This window comes from Coffea arabica, chromosome 8c (assembly GCF_036785885.1).
Source record: "Coffea arabica cultivar ET-39 chromosome 8c, Coffea Arabica ET-39 HiFi, whole genome shotgun sequence".
In the NCBI taxonomy this organism is placed as follows: Eukaryota; Viridiplantae; Streptophyta; class Magnoliopsida; order Gentianales; family Rubiaceae; genus Coffea; species Coffea arabica.
The window spans coordinates 46051575-46067475 of NC_092325.1; the positions used below are offsets into that span (position 1 = coordinate 46051575).

The window sequence follows — 15901 nt, forward strand, 5'->3', positions numbered from 1 at the left end:
GACAAGGGGTTGGGGCGTGAACTGCAAGGGATCCTGAAGCCAGTGAAGATAGTAGAAAAGAGGGATACCTTCGGTTTGGGTTTCAGACCAACCGCCAAGGATTTCAAGGAGATGAAGGAGCGTAAAAGAGCAGAAAAAGAGGGCCGGCAAAGGGTTTTCGATATTCCACCGCTACGGTATACTTTTCCCCGGCCAGCTGAAATAATCACATCAGAGGGTAATTCAACTGAAGAAATCGAGGATAGTTTGTCCCAACTGTTCATTGGGGCAATATTTGAAGACAATTTCCCGAACGAGGCCGAATTTCCTGACATCCCTGAAGGGTCGATTTCCAATTGGACAGCCGAATTTCTGCCTATTCGGAAGGAGTTTCGGTAAACTGAAAGGGGTTTATCATTCATATGAATTCATGAAAAATACTTTTGCATCTGTAAATAGCCAATGAAAACAATTTTCCTTTTGCGCATGTAAATATTGTTAAATTTTCATTTTCACTTGCTTTCAATCAAAGGTCTTTATGAAAATGCACAAGTTGTTCTTGTCATGTTGTGTTGTCTATATTCATATTGTTTGTTCATTTGTTTGTTGTATGCTTATTTGCTTATTATCCCACATTCGTTAATTCTTTCAGATGGCCAAAAATAAAAATATTTGACCCTTTGGATATTACTGTTCTGGAATTCAATAATGACAATTTCTATATCACTCACGACTTGGAGGAATCCGAGTTCCAAAGCGAGAGTGATAATGAAGAGGTATTCGATTCTTTTGCAAAGGATTTTGAACAATATGAGGAAACACCAAAACCGAACTTGGAAGAGACAGAAACAGTAAACATTGGCACTAAGGATGAAGTTAAAGAGGTGCAAATCAGTATTCATTTGAATGAAAGGCAGAAAAAGGAGATGATTGAATTTTTGACTATGTTCCAGGATGTCTTTGCATGGTCCTACGACGATATGACGGGCATTTCAACCGATGTGGTAGTGCATAGGTTACCCACAGACCCTTCTTTTCCACCCGTAAAACAAAAACCCCGAAAATTCAAACCAGATATGAGCCTCAAAATAAAAGAGCAAATTGAAAAACAACTCAAAACCAATATCATCATTGTTTCCCATTACCCAATTTGGCTTTCAAATCCAGTCCCTGTTCCAAAAAAGAGTGGAGAGGTGAGAGTTTGTGTTGACTATAGAGACCTTAATAAAGCCAGTCCTAAGGATGATTTCCCTCTACCAAATATTCACATTCTCTTAGACAATACTGCCGGACATGAGATTGAAACCTTTTGCGATTGTTTTGCTGGCTACCACCAAATTTTGATGGCAGAGGAGGATAGGGAGAAGACTGCTTTCATTACCCCTTGGGGCACATTTTGCTACCGAGTGATGCCTTTCGGTTTAAAGAATGCAGGGGCAACATATCAGAGGACCATGACAACCCTATTTCATGATATGATCCACCGGGAGATGGAGGTCTACGTGGATGATATTATAATCAAGTCTAAAAGGGCAGAGGACCACTTGGTTGATCTGAAGAAATTGTTCGAGAGACTACGGAAGTACAATTTGAAGTTAAATCCTGCAAAATGCGCCTTCGGAGCACCTGCGGGTAAGCTGTTGGGATTTATAGTCAGTAAGAGAGGCATAGAGATAGATCCAGCAAAAATCAAAGCAATTCGAGATATGCCGGTGCCAAAAACTCAGAAGGACGTGAGGGGTTTCTTAGGAAAGATCAATTTTATTGGGAGGTTCATCGGCCAACTAACTGCCACATGCGAGCCGTTGTTCAAATTATTGAGAAAGAATGTGCCGTTGTATTGGAATGAGGAGTGCCAACAAGCTTTTGACAAGATTAAAGATTATTTGTTGCATCCACCAGTCTTAGTGCCGCCCAAACCGGGCCGACCTTTGATTATGTATTTATCTGTGCTTGAAGGAGCAGTAGGGTGTGTTCTAGGTCAACATGACGACTCTGGAAGGAAAGAACAAGCCATTTACTATCTAAGCAAGAAGTTCACGCAGTACGAGGCTAATTATTCATTCATTGAGAAAAGCTGCTGTGCATTGGCCTGGGCAGCCCAAAAGCTTAGACACTATCTGTTGAGCCATACCACGTATCTTATTTCCCGGTCTGATCCTTTGAAGTATCTTTTGGAGAAGCCGATGCTGACTGGAAGATTGGCCAAATGGCAGATAATTCTATCAGAGTTCGACATTGTGTTTACCTCGCAAAAGGCAGTCAAGGGGCAAGCTATAGCTGATCATTTGGCGGAAAATCCAAGAGATGATGATTATCAACCACTCCGTACTTATTTCCCTGACGAGAGGGTCCTATTTGTAGGCGCTGTAGACGATATAAGTGAACAAAGTCCTGAATGGAGGCTTTTCTTCGATGGGGCTTCGAATTCTCTCGGAGCTGGAATTGGAGCTGTTTTGGTGTCACCCGAAGGGAAGCACTACCCTGCCGCTGCTAAATTGCAATTTGCTTGCACAAACAATATGGCCGAATATGAAGCTTGCATTTTTGGTCTCAAAATGGCTTTAGAAATGGAAATCAAAGAGTTGATAGCTTTCAGTGATTCAGATTTGCTCGTACACCAGACTTTGAAGCAGTGGATAACCAAGGATTCGAAAATTCTTCCTTACCATTGTAGTTTGCTCACTTTGGCCAAGCAATTTCAAAATTTAGAGTTCAGACATCTCCCGAGAGCCCGAAATGCATTTGCCGACGCTTTGGCCACTCTAGCCTCTATGATCCAGTATCCAGATGAATTGAAAATCGAACCAATCCAGATTCAACTTCAAGACAAATCTGCCCACTGTTGGGTTGCAGACGAGTCCTCTGATAATATGCCTTGGTATAAGGATATTAAGGAATTTCTCAAAACGGGGTCTTACCCTCAGCATGCTAGTTCAAAGGATAAGAGTTTTTTGCGCAGAATGGTTTCCAAGTTTTTCTTAAGTGGAGAAGTGTTGTACAAAAGAACCTCGGATCTGAACCTTTTAAGGTGCATTGATGAGGATGAAGCTCGATATATGATGAAAGAAGTGCATAGTGGCATTTGTGGACCTCACATGAATGGCCATTTGCTGGCGAAGAAAATCATGAGAACCGGATACTTCTGGCTTACCATGGAGCATGATTGTATAGACTTTGTCCGGAGATGTATAAAATGCCAAATGCACGGTGATATTATACGCGCTCCGCCTACTGAATTGCATAATATGACCGCCCCGTGGCCCTGTTCAATGTGGGGTATGGACGTAATTGGCACGATTGATCCGCCCGCTTCAAATGGACATCGATTTATATTGGTGGCGATCGAGTACTTTACCAAATGGGTTGAGGCAGAATCATTCAAACATGTAACGAAGAAGGTGGTTGCTAATTTCTTGAGAGATCATATCATTTGTCGATTTGGAGTACCTGAAACACTTATCACAGACAATGCCAAGAATTTGAACAATGACATGGTGGATGGATTATGCGAGCAGTTCAAGATCAGACACCGCAATTCTGCTATTTATAGGCCTCAGATGAATGGAGCCGTAGAAGCTGCAAACAAGAATCTGAAGAAGATTATCCGCAAAATGACAGAAAGGCATCGCGATTGGCATGAAAAGCTGCCTTATGCACTAATGGCATATCGGACTTCTATTCGAACATCAACTGGGGCAACGCCGTATTCACTCATGTATGGAATGGAAGCTGTATTACCAGCTGAGGTTGAAATTCCGTCGCTACGAATCCTTATGGAAGCTAAATTGGAGGAGGCCGACTGGATCAAGCAGCGCCATGAGCAATTGACTTTGATCGATGAAAAGCGGTTCAACGCTATTTGTCATGGTCAGTGCTATCAGAAGCGTGTGGCCCGGGCTTACAACAAAAAAGTCCATCGGCGGGCATTTGAAGAAGGTGATAAGGTACTAAAGCGAATTTTGTCAATGCAAGATGAAGCTAAAGGCAAATTTGCTCCAAATTGGCAAGGGCCATTCATTGTCCAAAAGGTATTACCTGGCGGAGCTCTTATTTTGGCGGAAATGGATGGACGGGCTTTCCCTCAACCCATCAACTCAGATATGTGCAAAAAGTTTTTCATTTGATCATGCAAATTTTCTTAAGAAATTCATGCAAATGGCGAAATGCAAGTCAGGCCATCTTCTTTTACACTTATAAAACATTTTATCCCTACTTGTCCCCTTTGAGCCACCAGAATTGACAAATTTTCATTTGACGGCCCCTGAGAATTGCAAACCCCACACTGGGGCAGAGTTATTTTGAAAGAGAGATGAAGAGAAAAGAAAGCAGAAAACCCCACACTGGGGCAAAATTTAGTTTTAAAGAAAAATGCAAAAGTGAGGAAAAATGCAATGAAAGAATGCAAAAGAGAAAATCCAATTAAACTGGGGCAAATTTTCCTCGGTTTCATTTCAAATGGTGCAATCTCAGTTCATTTCACACCTCTTATCAAAATCTGCTTTTAAGCCTGAACTTTTCTTGAAAACACCCCACCTGACCTCATTACAAAAGCCCAAAGTCCTGGCTTTCGTCACTTGCTGCATTTCTACTAGAAAATTTGTTAATCAACTGGCAGGTGATGTCCGTAATGCCTTCGCCCAATTTCTCAAGGGAAGTGCATTTTACTGATGCTAGAATCTTTAATGCATATTTCTGAGTCGACTGTGGTCAAGAGATTTCGTTGTTCTTTAGGTGAAAACCCGAAAGGGCGCCTCAAAAAAAAAAAAAAAAAAAAAAAAGGTGGGGGCAACCTTGGTGAAAACCCGAAAGGGCGCCAAGGTCGGTTTTTCGCAACGGATGAGCACGATAAGGGACAGCTGGTGACCTGGTTCATTTAGACTTTTCCTCATGTTTGTGATATTTCTGCCAGTATCGAATTCCGAAACAGATATACCCAAGTTTCGAATATAATATTGTTTGGCCAAACTTGTACAAACATTCTTTTACAAAATGTACTCTTATAAATCTTTTGGTTCCTCTCAATTATTTGTGTTCGACTGTTTGTGATTGTTTGTATTCTTTTGCATTCTCATTTTTGCCTGACATAGGAAATTCATTCTGCATATATCATTGTTTTATATGACATTTTCATGCATCATTCTTTCACCATTAAATTCGGATGAATGATAAACCCTAAGGTTTGGACAAAGATAGGGAATTCCATCATCTATCGCAGTGGTTAAAAAGTAACACGACTGCTACACGGATTTGGGTGAAGTAGTAAACACGTGCTTATCAGTCTCAGAATCTGAAAGGTTTCAAAGTTGCAAGCTCGACTAAGGTGTACGCCGCAAACTAGAGGCAAAAGCATCACAAGACTCATGTTTACACGATTCTCAAGGCTAATCGGATCAAATGATGGTGGCGAGTCCATTACCACTTTTTCTTTTCTTGCAGGAACATTGCAAATATTCTATTTCTCGCACTTAAATCAACGTCAGAACTGGCTCCCCAGTAAGCAACGGTGAAGTGATAAAGTTGTTGACGAAGTTTGAGCATAAAGAACGACATCAGTTATCGTTTCAGTCACAAAAATCAAAACTCCCTTTTGCTGCAAAAGTGTGAACTACTTTCAGGTAAAACTCAATTTATTGTTTAAACATCTCCAGTGAAGTCCCGTTTAAATTCTGTTCGGGTCAGTCCCGTTTAAATTCCTGTTCGGGTCAGTCCCGTTTAATTCTGTTCGGGTCAGTCCCGTTTAAATTCTGTTCGGGTCAGTCCCGTTTAAATTCCTGTTCGGGTCAGTCCCGTTTAAATTCCTGTTCGGGTCAGTCCCGTTTAAATTCTGTTCGGGTCAGCCCCGTTTAAATTTCTGTTCGGGTCAGTCCCGTTTTAAATTCCTGTTCGGGTCAGTCCCGTTTAAATTCCTGTTCGGGTCAGTCCCGTTTAAATTCTGTTCGGGTCAGCCCCGTTTAAATTTCTGTTCGGGTCAGTCCCGTTTTAAATTCCTGTTCGGGTCAGCCCCGTTTAAATTCCTGTTCGGGTCAGTCCCGTTTTATTTTTCATGATCGGGTCAGGTCCAGGCCCGTTTTCAATCTGGTTCGGGTCAGTCCCGTTTTATTTTTCATGTTCGGGTCAGTCCCGTGTTATAATTCCTTTTCGTGAGAATCTTCTGCAGCCCAATAACACAGGTAAGTATTTGGTGTCTACTTCTTTGTCTCAAGTTTTTTCAAAACTCAGACAAAGAGGGGCAAACTGTAGACACCAAATTTTGAATAATTTTATGTAGCATCTATTTCATGATTTTCATTTTAGATTGCTTGCATTTTAATTCGTTATTGTGTGTTTTGTACTATTAGTTGTTATGATATTTTAGTTTTATTCATTTTTCGCCCTTTTAGTTGACCTATTTCATTTGCTATTTATTCTTATTTACTTTTAGCTTTAGTTTTTAGTTTTAGCTTTTAAGTTTAAGATTAGCATAGAGTTTTTTTTTAGGAAAAAAAAAAGGAAAAGAAAACATCAAAAATATGTTTTAGTCATTTTGTTTTTATTCAATGTTTTCTCGAAAGAAAAATGAAAATGAAAAATTTTAAAGAGGAAAAAAGAGAAAATTAAAGAAAAAGAGGAAAAAGAAGAAAAACTGGAAAAAATAGGCGGTAGTTGGATTGGGAAAAAAATAAAGAAAAGGAAAAAAAGGAAAAAAGGAAAAAAAGAAAATGGATGAAAAATGGAAGTTGTAATTTGCTGTTCAATAATAATTTCTGTTATTATAAATTTTTGTTATTATCATTTATTTTATTTTTATTGTTATTAATTTCTGTTTTTAATTAGCTGAAAAAAAAAAAGGGAAAATTGCTGCCGCAGCATGAAAGCTGCGGACTTACGCAGCTTGCAAAAGAAATCTGGGACGGCTCCTTGGCTGCAATTACTGGAGAAAGGACAATGGTTTTAGGGCTCCCAATTGATCATATAAAGGAAAAAGAAACAGAGCAGCCGCAAGGGAGGAGAGGTAGAAAAAAATACGGGGGAAACAAAGAGAAGAAAAAAGACTGGCGGCGGGATTTTTCTGGGCAGCAAGAAAGAAAGGGAAAGAGAGCCGGGTAGAGTAGTGGCTGAAATCTGGGAGGTTTTCAAAAGGGAGTGAACGGCAAAAGAAAAAGGGGAGCATACGGGGGATTTTTGACGGCAAAAACAAAAGAAAGCAGAGAGAGTTGGAAGGGTGGAAGAACGGCAAAACAAAAAGGAAAAAAAACTGGGTTTTTGAGGGCTGGGGAGAGAAAATAGCTAGCAGGGACCAAGAAAGAGCTAAGGAAAGAGGAGAACGGGGCAAAAGAGGGAGGAGAAATCTGAACCAGAGTTCAACGGAGAAGCTCACGTTTGACTGCAGAGTGTTCGAGAGAAACCAGAGAGATAGAGAGGCCGTGAAGAGCGGCGGCTGAACAAGAAGGACCGTGGCTGTGTTCCAGAGATTTCTTCACCAGTAATCTGTGGCGTTGAAGTTGACATCCTTTCGCAAGTTATTCGATTTCTGCTTGGTTCATAAGACCCCCCACGGTGCTAAAGGTAATCCCTTTAATTTATATCTTCTAGCAAGCCCAACAAATATGAGAATTATGTAGGTTTGAGACTAGTTTTTGATTCATTCTTGCCGTTTCTCTTTGCTGTTTCTGTTTGTTTCTGTTTGTGTGTTCTTCTCATGACATTCGATGGTTGGTTTCTTGCATTGTTGGGGTTGTGTTTGGGAGTTTAATGGTTTTGGATGATTAGTTTTTCTGGTTTGGTTTGAAGGTCCGAGGGAGTGAAGTGGTCACTCCATGGTCTGAGAATGAAATGTTTTCCTTGTTGCATTTTCATTGCTAAAACAGATATCTGGAAAATATGTGTGCATTTGATGATTAAATGGTGGGTTTTAATGAGATGTTTTGACATTTCAGTTTACATAAGCTTTGTAGCTGCAAAACTTCTTAGCAAAAGCAAAAAGAAGTTGCATTCTTTTTTTTTTTTATTCTGTGATTGCACATTCGGTCTTTTCACCAAAAGTTGCAGATTTAATCTGTTTTGTCCTGAGGTGGGAAGTCTAGTTTTAAGATTGAATGGTTGGGTCCAAAAATATTTGAGCTTCTTTGATGTTTTGCCGTGAGAATGAGTGAGGCTTACTTTGTTTTTCTTGCAAACAATGCACATATTCCTTTTGTTTTGTGGTATAGAAAATGGCTTTTCGTATAGACTGTTCGGCTGGCATTTTAAGTTTGAGAAAACAAGTGAATAAGATGAACTCCTAGCATGGACTCCATGAATTGTTTTGAAAAGCATGTTTTGGCCTCTCTCTATCCTCAGATTTTCTTTGTTGTTTGTCTAAGCATGTGCTCATGATGAATATGATGAATGTAGGGCTGAACATTTTATGGGTTCTTGATAAGCTGCATTCGCCCTTGTGTTTTGCTGTTTCTTCATGTAACAGCCCTCCAAATGGATTTGTCATTCAACTTGCTATGTGGTCTTGTGATGGAAAGAGGAAGTTGAATCATTGATGTTGTTTTCGTGTGTAGTTGGTCCTAGAGTAGGCTCCATTGTTCTGCTGGAAATCAAGTTCCATTTGAATGAAACAAGAGGCTGCTGCATTTTTTTTTTTTTTTTTTTTTTGCTGTTCCCCTTTCCATGACTATCCACCAAGCTTTAGCCTCTTCTAATTTGTTATTTAGTCTTGTATGGAAAAGGGCAAGGGAAGAGTGTTTTGAGTTTGCATGTTTGAGTCCTTAAAACATTTGAATCATGTTCCAATATTTTGCTGAAAAATGAACAAACCAAATTGCCGAATCATTCTTGTATGTTTTTCCAGAATTGCATGTTTCCAATCTGAATTCAGTCTTGATGGATGAGTTTGATGTTTCATTGCTTAAAGCTGAGATTTTGACGTCTATTTGAGATTATATGCTAAAGGAAAGCTCACCAGGAAACTTAGAAAGTTGGTTGTTCTTTCTTCTGCCGCAGCTTGTGCCTCCCCATTTGGTCATTCATTTTGATTTTAATGGTTTGTGTTCCTGATGGATTTGTGTTGAGTAAGGTGTTGAGTAAGGTGTTTAGTTGCCCAATGATATTGAGTGATGTTTTTCACTAGCTCTTGCCTGAAGTCTTATATGAAACCTGCATTTGAAAGCTTGAAGTTGCGGGAAAATTTTGGATGAATGTACAGCAGCCTGCCGAAACCAATTTTGCAGAACTTTATTCTTTCGTTTGATTCTTTCTTTTGGCTCTGAGCTCTAGCATTTTGTCTAGATAACAATTCAGTCATGTTTTTTTTTCTTGTTTGGCTTGCATGAATGTGTCTAAATGGCATAAGGAAACTGCATGAGAATGGTTGTGGACGAAATAGAAAATTTTCTGTTTTAGTCGCAGAGGTTTTGTTTCTAGCTAACTTGCATGGAAAAATTCTAAGTTTTGCTTTGCCATGAGGTGCTTGGTTATGTTTTGATTGGAGTTAGTTCAAAGTTTTGTTTGTTGAAGGTTTGAAATGAAACTTGCGTGTGAAATGGAAGCTACTGCTGCATTTTTTGGATTGCCGAAGGCTTCATGTTTTGCTGCAATTTGAGTGCAGAATTCCTCTACGTGATTGCATGATTTTTGCATGAAAATAACTTTAGAAATTGCATTTTGACCCCCAAGTCCCTTTTTGTTCTACTAAGGCCTAAGTAATTGGAACATTTAATCAATTTGATCCCTCTAAGTTTCTCTGTGTGCCACAAAAGCCCAAGCATGTTTTAGTATCTTGTAATTAAGTCCTAAAATCATTGCAACCTCAATCATTGCTTGGCTCTTTCTTTATTTTTGGAGTCTTTGAAGTGCTTAAACTGTTTATTTGGACTTGAATATTTGAACAATGCTTGCTTTTGGGTCCTTAGTAAATGCTACTTGGGATTTGAATAGGTCATTCCGATTTCTTGGTCTTTAATTAACTCTTGACTCCATGAAGTTGAAATTGAGGAATGATTTGCTGATTTTGGTGGATTTAGCTTGTTTATTTACATTCTATCATTAAATTGGTGCATTAATCCTTTGTTTGATGGTTTTAGCCCAAATTAGGACCTTTTTTTTTACTAGCTTCAAGAACGAGGGAGGTATAACTTTCTTTTATCCTTTTTGTCTCTCCCTATGTGGACCAATGTGCTAATTGAAATTTGCATGTCTACTTACTTTCCTAGCCGCTCCTTATTTTCTTTCATTTATTTCATTTACTTCTTGATTTTTATTAATGGGGTATGTGTACACCTCTTGGCTTGTAATAGATAGGGCGTAGCAAGTAATTTGGTCCATTTTCCCTTTCCCCTTTGTTTTAGTTAGCAAATGTAATGGTTGCATGCCTATGTGTTATATGTTAAATGCTTTATTAGGATCTTGCATCTAGTCGAGCATGTTATGTGCTACGTGTTTATAAGTGATTTGCATGTCTACTCGCTTTTTGTAGTATAGATGAATGGAATGGATGAATGTACGTCACCACACTAGTCCAACGCTAGTTGTGGCTTCTTTTATCGTTTTCACTAGTCCAACGCTAGTCGGAATTCATAGGATGGGCTAGTCCAATGCTAGACCCAATAGGTTCTTTTTTTCCTTTTTCATTAAGTGCATGATCACCACATATCACGCATTTTTCCTTAGTTTATCATTTGGTATGTTCCTCAAACCCCTTCCCCTTCACTTTAGGACTTGCATCTCATGCTAGTTAGGGTTCATTTGCGTGAAAATCCCCTCCGATAAGGGAAACGAGCGAGTATGGCTTCAAATAGCCTTAGCACGCTAGTTTTTCCTTCTAGTCAAAGGGAAAATTAAAATCATAAAACTAGAGGTCATCCCCGTACCCGACTTGATGCATTCCTCTAAGTTCATACATTTTCATTTTCTCATTATTCTCCTCATTAAATTTTTTAATCCATATGCCATATTTACACACCTATTCACTTCTTTATTTTTCACCTCACACATTGCACCTATCTTTTTACTTATATATTTACTATTTTTGTTCACTTGCACACGAGCACTTATATTTTCATTCATTTGCACACAAACACTTGCAAATTGCACACATGCCCTTCTCTACACTTTGCACACTTACACTCTTATTTGAGTCCTCATTTGCATCATTCACGATTTTCTATGAGGTCTTTCTTATTGGCCTTCACAATTCATGTGAATGGGACCACAAGCCTCATAAGAGACATTTCTTAGATTTAGGATTGCATTTCTCATTCATTAGTCTTTGTCCAAATTGCAAATACATACTTTGGGTAGAAAAAAATTAGGAAAATAAGGGTTAAATCACGCAACTAGCCTTGGCTAGGTCGAAGGGGTGCCTTGGATTTTTATCCTTGCCTTCCCCTTCGTCAAATGTGACTCCCGAACCTTTTTCTTTGTTTGCGTGGACTAGGAGTCGTTCAAAAGGGTTTCTTACTTTTTTTTTCCTTAAAAAATTCAGTTTTTGGGTGACTTGGTACACCCTAACTCTATACCAAGTGGCGACTCCATTTTTCATATAAAAAACCCTTTTTGAACTATTTTTATTGGGTCAAATCGTCGGATTTTCAAAAGTCCCATTTAGACCCATTTTTATTTTTATCAAAAAATTCACTTTTTCCAAACCAATAAAATCACAAAAACTATCATTTTATTTATTTATCAAAAAATGGGGCGCGACAACTACCATATTAAAGCTTCTTAAACACGTGCATGAATATGGAATTCATTTCCAAAGTTGAACGAGTGCATGCATTAAAAATCTTAAACCTCCGTTTGGACAGCCATTTTTCATCGGAAAAATGCGTCGTTTTTCATAATTATATTTTTTTATTATTTTTTTCTCATATAAATCAAATCATTACAATAATTTTTTTTTATAAAAAATCTAAGAAAATGCAATCCAAACAAGGCCTTAGTCTTTATTATGCTTTGTTAACTCGCTAATTCTCATGCTTTTCTTTCATGTACTATTATATCCCAACAGACTCTGCTAATGTATACTTCATCAGTGTTCTACTTGATTTTCTGATTTTTCACGATAGAGATTGGTTTTTTCCCTGTTCAAGAACTTTGGCAACAGTATCCTTAAAAAAAAAAAAAAAAGAACTTTGGCAACAGTATATCATGGTGATTGCCGGTGCGGTGTAATCCTTCTATGGCCCGCGCTGGGTTAATCTGCTGGTGGAAGTAACCTCCTTAGGTGAGTTCCATCTGGGCTCGATCCCGGATAGCAACTCAGTTGTTATCTTTTTTAGTATCGGTTGAGCCCGCTCTGCTGGAACGCTGTGGGATTAGTCGGGTGTAGACCCGGATACCCACGGTGATGACAAAAAAAAAAAAAAAAAGTGTAATCCTTCTCTGATCTGTGAGTGTGAATGTCATCATAATTCATCCTTCCGGAATCAATGGACCCTACTGTCATTCTGTTGCTCACTCTTCCATGTTGCCTTTATGCTGCGTCTCACCGTGGGGGCAGGGCAATGCAGCGGTATGTCATTTTGGGTTAATAGCAATATGCACTCCTAAATTGTCACCCATATGTGATTTGTACCCTAAGTTATCAATTGTATACACTATCAAGTTGTAGTAAATTGGTTGAACTGTAATGAATTTTGACAACTATTTTTCAATAGAAAAACTTTTATACCGCTAAATGAATAAGAATATTTTACTAGATAGATGCAAATTATGAGAAGCAAACTCCTCTCCCTCTCTCTCTCTCTCTCTCTAGTAAAATAGCTAAAAACAAAACTCATAAATTTTCAATTGATTTGAACAAGGAGCTATCAGTGATAATTTAGAATTACAAATCACTATTAAAATTCTTTTCCACATAGAAATGAGGCCTGACAAATTGTAGCGCTAGCCTGCATTATAATATTAAATATCTACTTCACTACATAGCAGAAAATAAGCGCAATTCAATCTCTGTTAGAGGCCACAACGGACAAAGTATGTGGTATATTATTTTTAAGTGCATGATTGTATATACAAATCTAAGGGCAAAGACAAACTAAAGTGTTCCATTAAGAAGTTACGAGAACCTTATGGTATTTAGGTACTTGACACCAAGAAAGTTTATACCTCTATTTGATTGTAGGCCAAGGATCGAATTTCTTGATTTACATGTATTATAATATCTCAACTTTTTTAAAAATTTCGTCAGTAGGTGCCGTTGAACCGGTGGTGACTCGCCAGATTCCCCTTTAATCTCTTTAGGTTCCCTCCTCCCTCTAGTATAGAATAGGAGTAATTATAGAATAGAATCCCTATCGTGTTGGCAAAAAAGAAAAAAAAAAGGGTGCTTATTAGTTTTGGAAGATAGTTAGGGGTAGATGTCTAATTATTGGTTGGTTGTGGTACATTGCTAGGGAATCAGAAATTTGCACGTGATACACGCTGAGCGGGTATAACGTTGACGCCAAGTTAGGGAATGGACGTAATACAGCGCTGCCTCCGGAGAAAAATATATATAGCGCCTAGCCCTTTTACCTCAGAATCATATAAGCAGTATTTAACTCTTGAATCCCTTGCCCACCAATTGAAACTCATCCTATTCTCCTCTTTCGTAATTCTGGAAATAAACAGTAAGAAACTTTTAGTAGTATTTTATATCTTGTATCTCTGTATCTGAAATCAGACCCTATCATCTTCATCATTTTGTGGTCTGTAGTGACTAATATCAATGGAAGACATTCTAGCTGCTGCAGCATCTTCTCCGGCTTCGCTACTCTGCGAAGCAACACTTGCTGCACCTAAGCAACGGTTGCAGTTCATCATGCAAAACCAGCGAGAGTGGTGGGTTTATTCTATCTTCTGGCAGGCATCAAGGGATCGAGACGGGCGCCTGGTTTTGTCGTGGGGTGATGGCCATTTCCGCGGGCCTAAAGACTGTTCCCAGAGAGCGTGCAATAACAACGGATTGCTACTACAGCAAACACTTGCCGATAACGGCGTGAAGGTGACCACTCAGGACATCTTCGGGAGAAGGAAGGCAGGGAAAGAAGTTCCTTCGTCCTTTCCCTGGAGGGATTCTACTTCCCACAGCAAAAGCGATGGATTTGGTGATGGCCGGGATGTTGCTGATTCGGAGTGGTTTTATATGCTGTCGCTGACCAGGTGCTTTGTGTCCGGAGAAGACCTTCTGGTCCGAACCTTCAATTCGGGTTCGTATGCGTGGTTAGTTGGAGATCACCAACTCCTGTTTTACAACTGCGAGAGGGCTAAAGAAGCTCATTCTCATGGAGTTAAAACTTTTGTTTGCATCTCCACTTCAGGTGGAATTCTGGAATTGGGATCCTCAGAATTGATAAAAGAAGACTGGGGACTGGTGCAACTTTGCAAGACACTGTTTGGCTCAGAAGATCAAAACAGCACCAGCAGTACTAGTACAACTACCACCACCGGAGACGCCATCCTTGGTAGTAATAATACTACTCCTGCAGGAGGAGGACTGTTTGACATTGGCGGCCTGCTAGGTCATGATGCCAAACAAAGCTCACTGCAGGAAGACAAGCCCCAGGAAAGCAACTTAACAATTATGAACATTGATGATGAATCCGCTTCAGGAACGCTGACACCAATAGGTGGGCAGCCGATATCAACCGGATCTGCAGGGATGGCTCACACTGGTCCCAAACTATTGGAAACTCAAAATTTCATGCCCGAGGCGGCAGGAAAATGGAGCAAGGTCCGATCGCCGTCATCGAGAAGAAGAATGAGAGAGGCATCCATGACGGGGCAAGAAATGGCGCTGAACCATGTGGAGGCAGAAAGGCAGAGGCGAGAGAAGCTCAATCACAGATTCTATGCTCTCAGAAGCGTGGTACCCAACGTGTCCAGAATGGACAAAGCCTCGCTTCTTGCAGATGCAGTCGCTTACATCAACGAGCTCAAGGCCAAAATTCAGGAATTGGAGGCCAGAGTTGGGGTTGGATCGCGAGGAGGAGCACAATATCATGATCGCAAACTACTTGTTACTACTGCCACAAGCTGCGGGGATTTCATTCAAGAGACTCAAAGCACCGTCACAGCTGATCAAAATCAAAGCGGAATGTCATCTAAACCTTATAATAGTGTTCCATATACTGCTAATAATTCGAGTCATGAAATCCATGTAAAGTTTGTGAATGGATCGGTAGCCATTCTCCACATTCTATGTCCGGATGTGAATTACCCATCAGCCAAATTGATGGATGCACTGCGACAAATGGAGCTCCAAGTTTGCTCCGCAAGCTTCTCCCCCGTACAGGACTTGATGCTACACGATGTTGTGATTAGGATTCCCAGAAATGATGCTTTGGCTACCGAGGATGCTCTCAAAACTGCACTCCTTAGAAGGTTACGGCTTTAAATCCCATCACAGTTTCACCCACTGAAGCGGGAAACTCAGGAGCTCCTCCACAATTTCTGTAACACTAGCTGTCTGCTGTACATGGCTTCATAGCATAGCATAAAGCGGAGGCATGCAGCTGGGCCCTCCTCGCCTCCCCTTTAAATTTTAAAAGCTTTTCTTACCCTCTACGAAATTTTACAATTTGCGTACGAAGTCCTTCTCTTGCCCCCTGAAATCGTGATCTAATACTGTAATATAGGGGGAAAAAAATGTAATTTTAGTTCTTAATATTTAGTTTCTATGCAGTTTTAGTTCTTAAAGTTTTGACAAGAGTCAATTTGATCCTCAATGTATAATATGTGTAGTTTTAGTACTTCAAGATTTGACAAGCAAATCTAGTCCCGAGTTTAGACAAAACGTGCGATCATGAGAGTTATTCTTATTGTTTAAACTATACTAACTATTTTGCTTGGTTATTAAGAAATTTAATTCAACAAACATGTGACTGCACGTGACTGATTTTGTTGGTATTTGGAAAAAATCGTCAATTGTTTGAAATTTGCTCCAAATTTGCTTTTCCAAATGTTTATA

The 15901-nt window shown here is 39.5% G+C and overlaps 1 protein-coding gene across 1 annotated transcript; it reads left to right on the forward strand.

The window, feature by feature from the left end:
- Window positions 1-13503: 13503 nt before the first annotated feature.
- LOC113722406 (transcription factor bHLH14-like) lies at window positions 13504-15691 on the forward strand. Its single transcript, XM_072063931.1, has one exon. It carries the CDS (start codon window positions 13661-13663, stop codon window positions 15326-15328), a length of 1668 nt encoding a protein of 555 aa, XP_071920032.1. The 5' UTR covers window positions 13504-13660; the 3' UTR covers window positions 15329-15691.
- The last annotated feature ends 210 nt before the right edge of the window (window positions 15692-15901 follow it).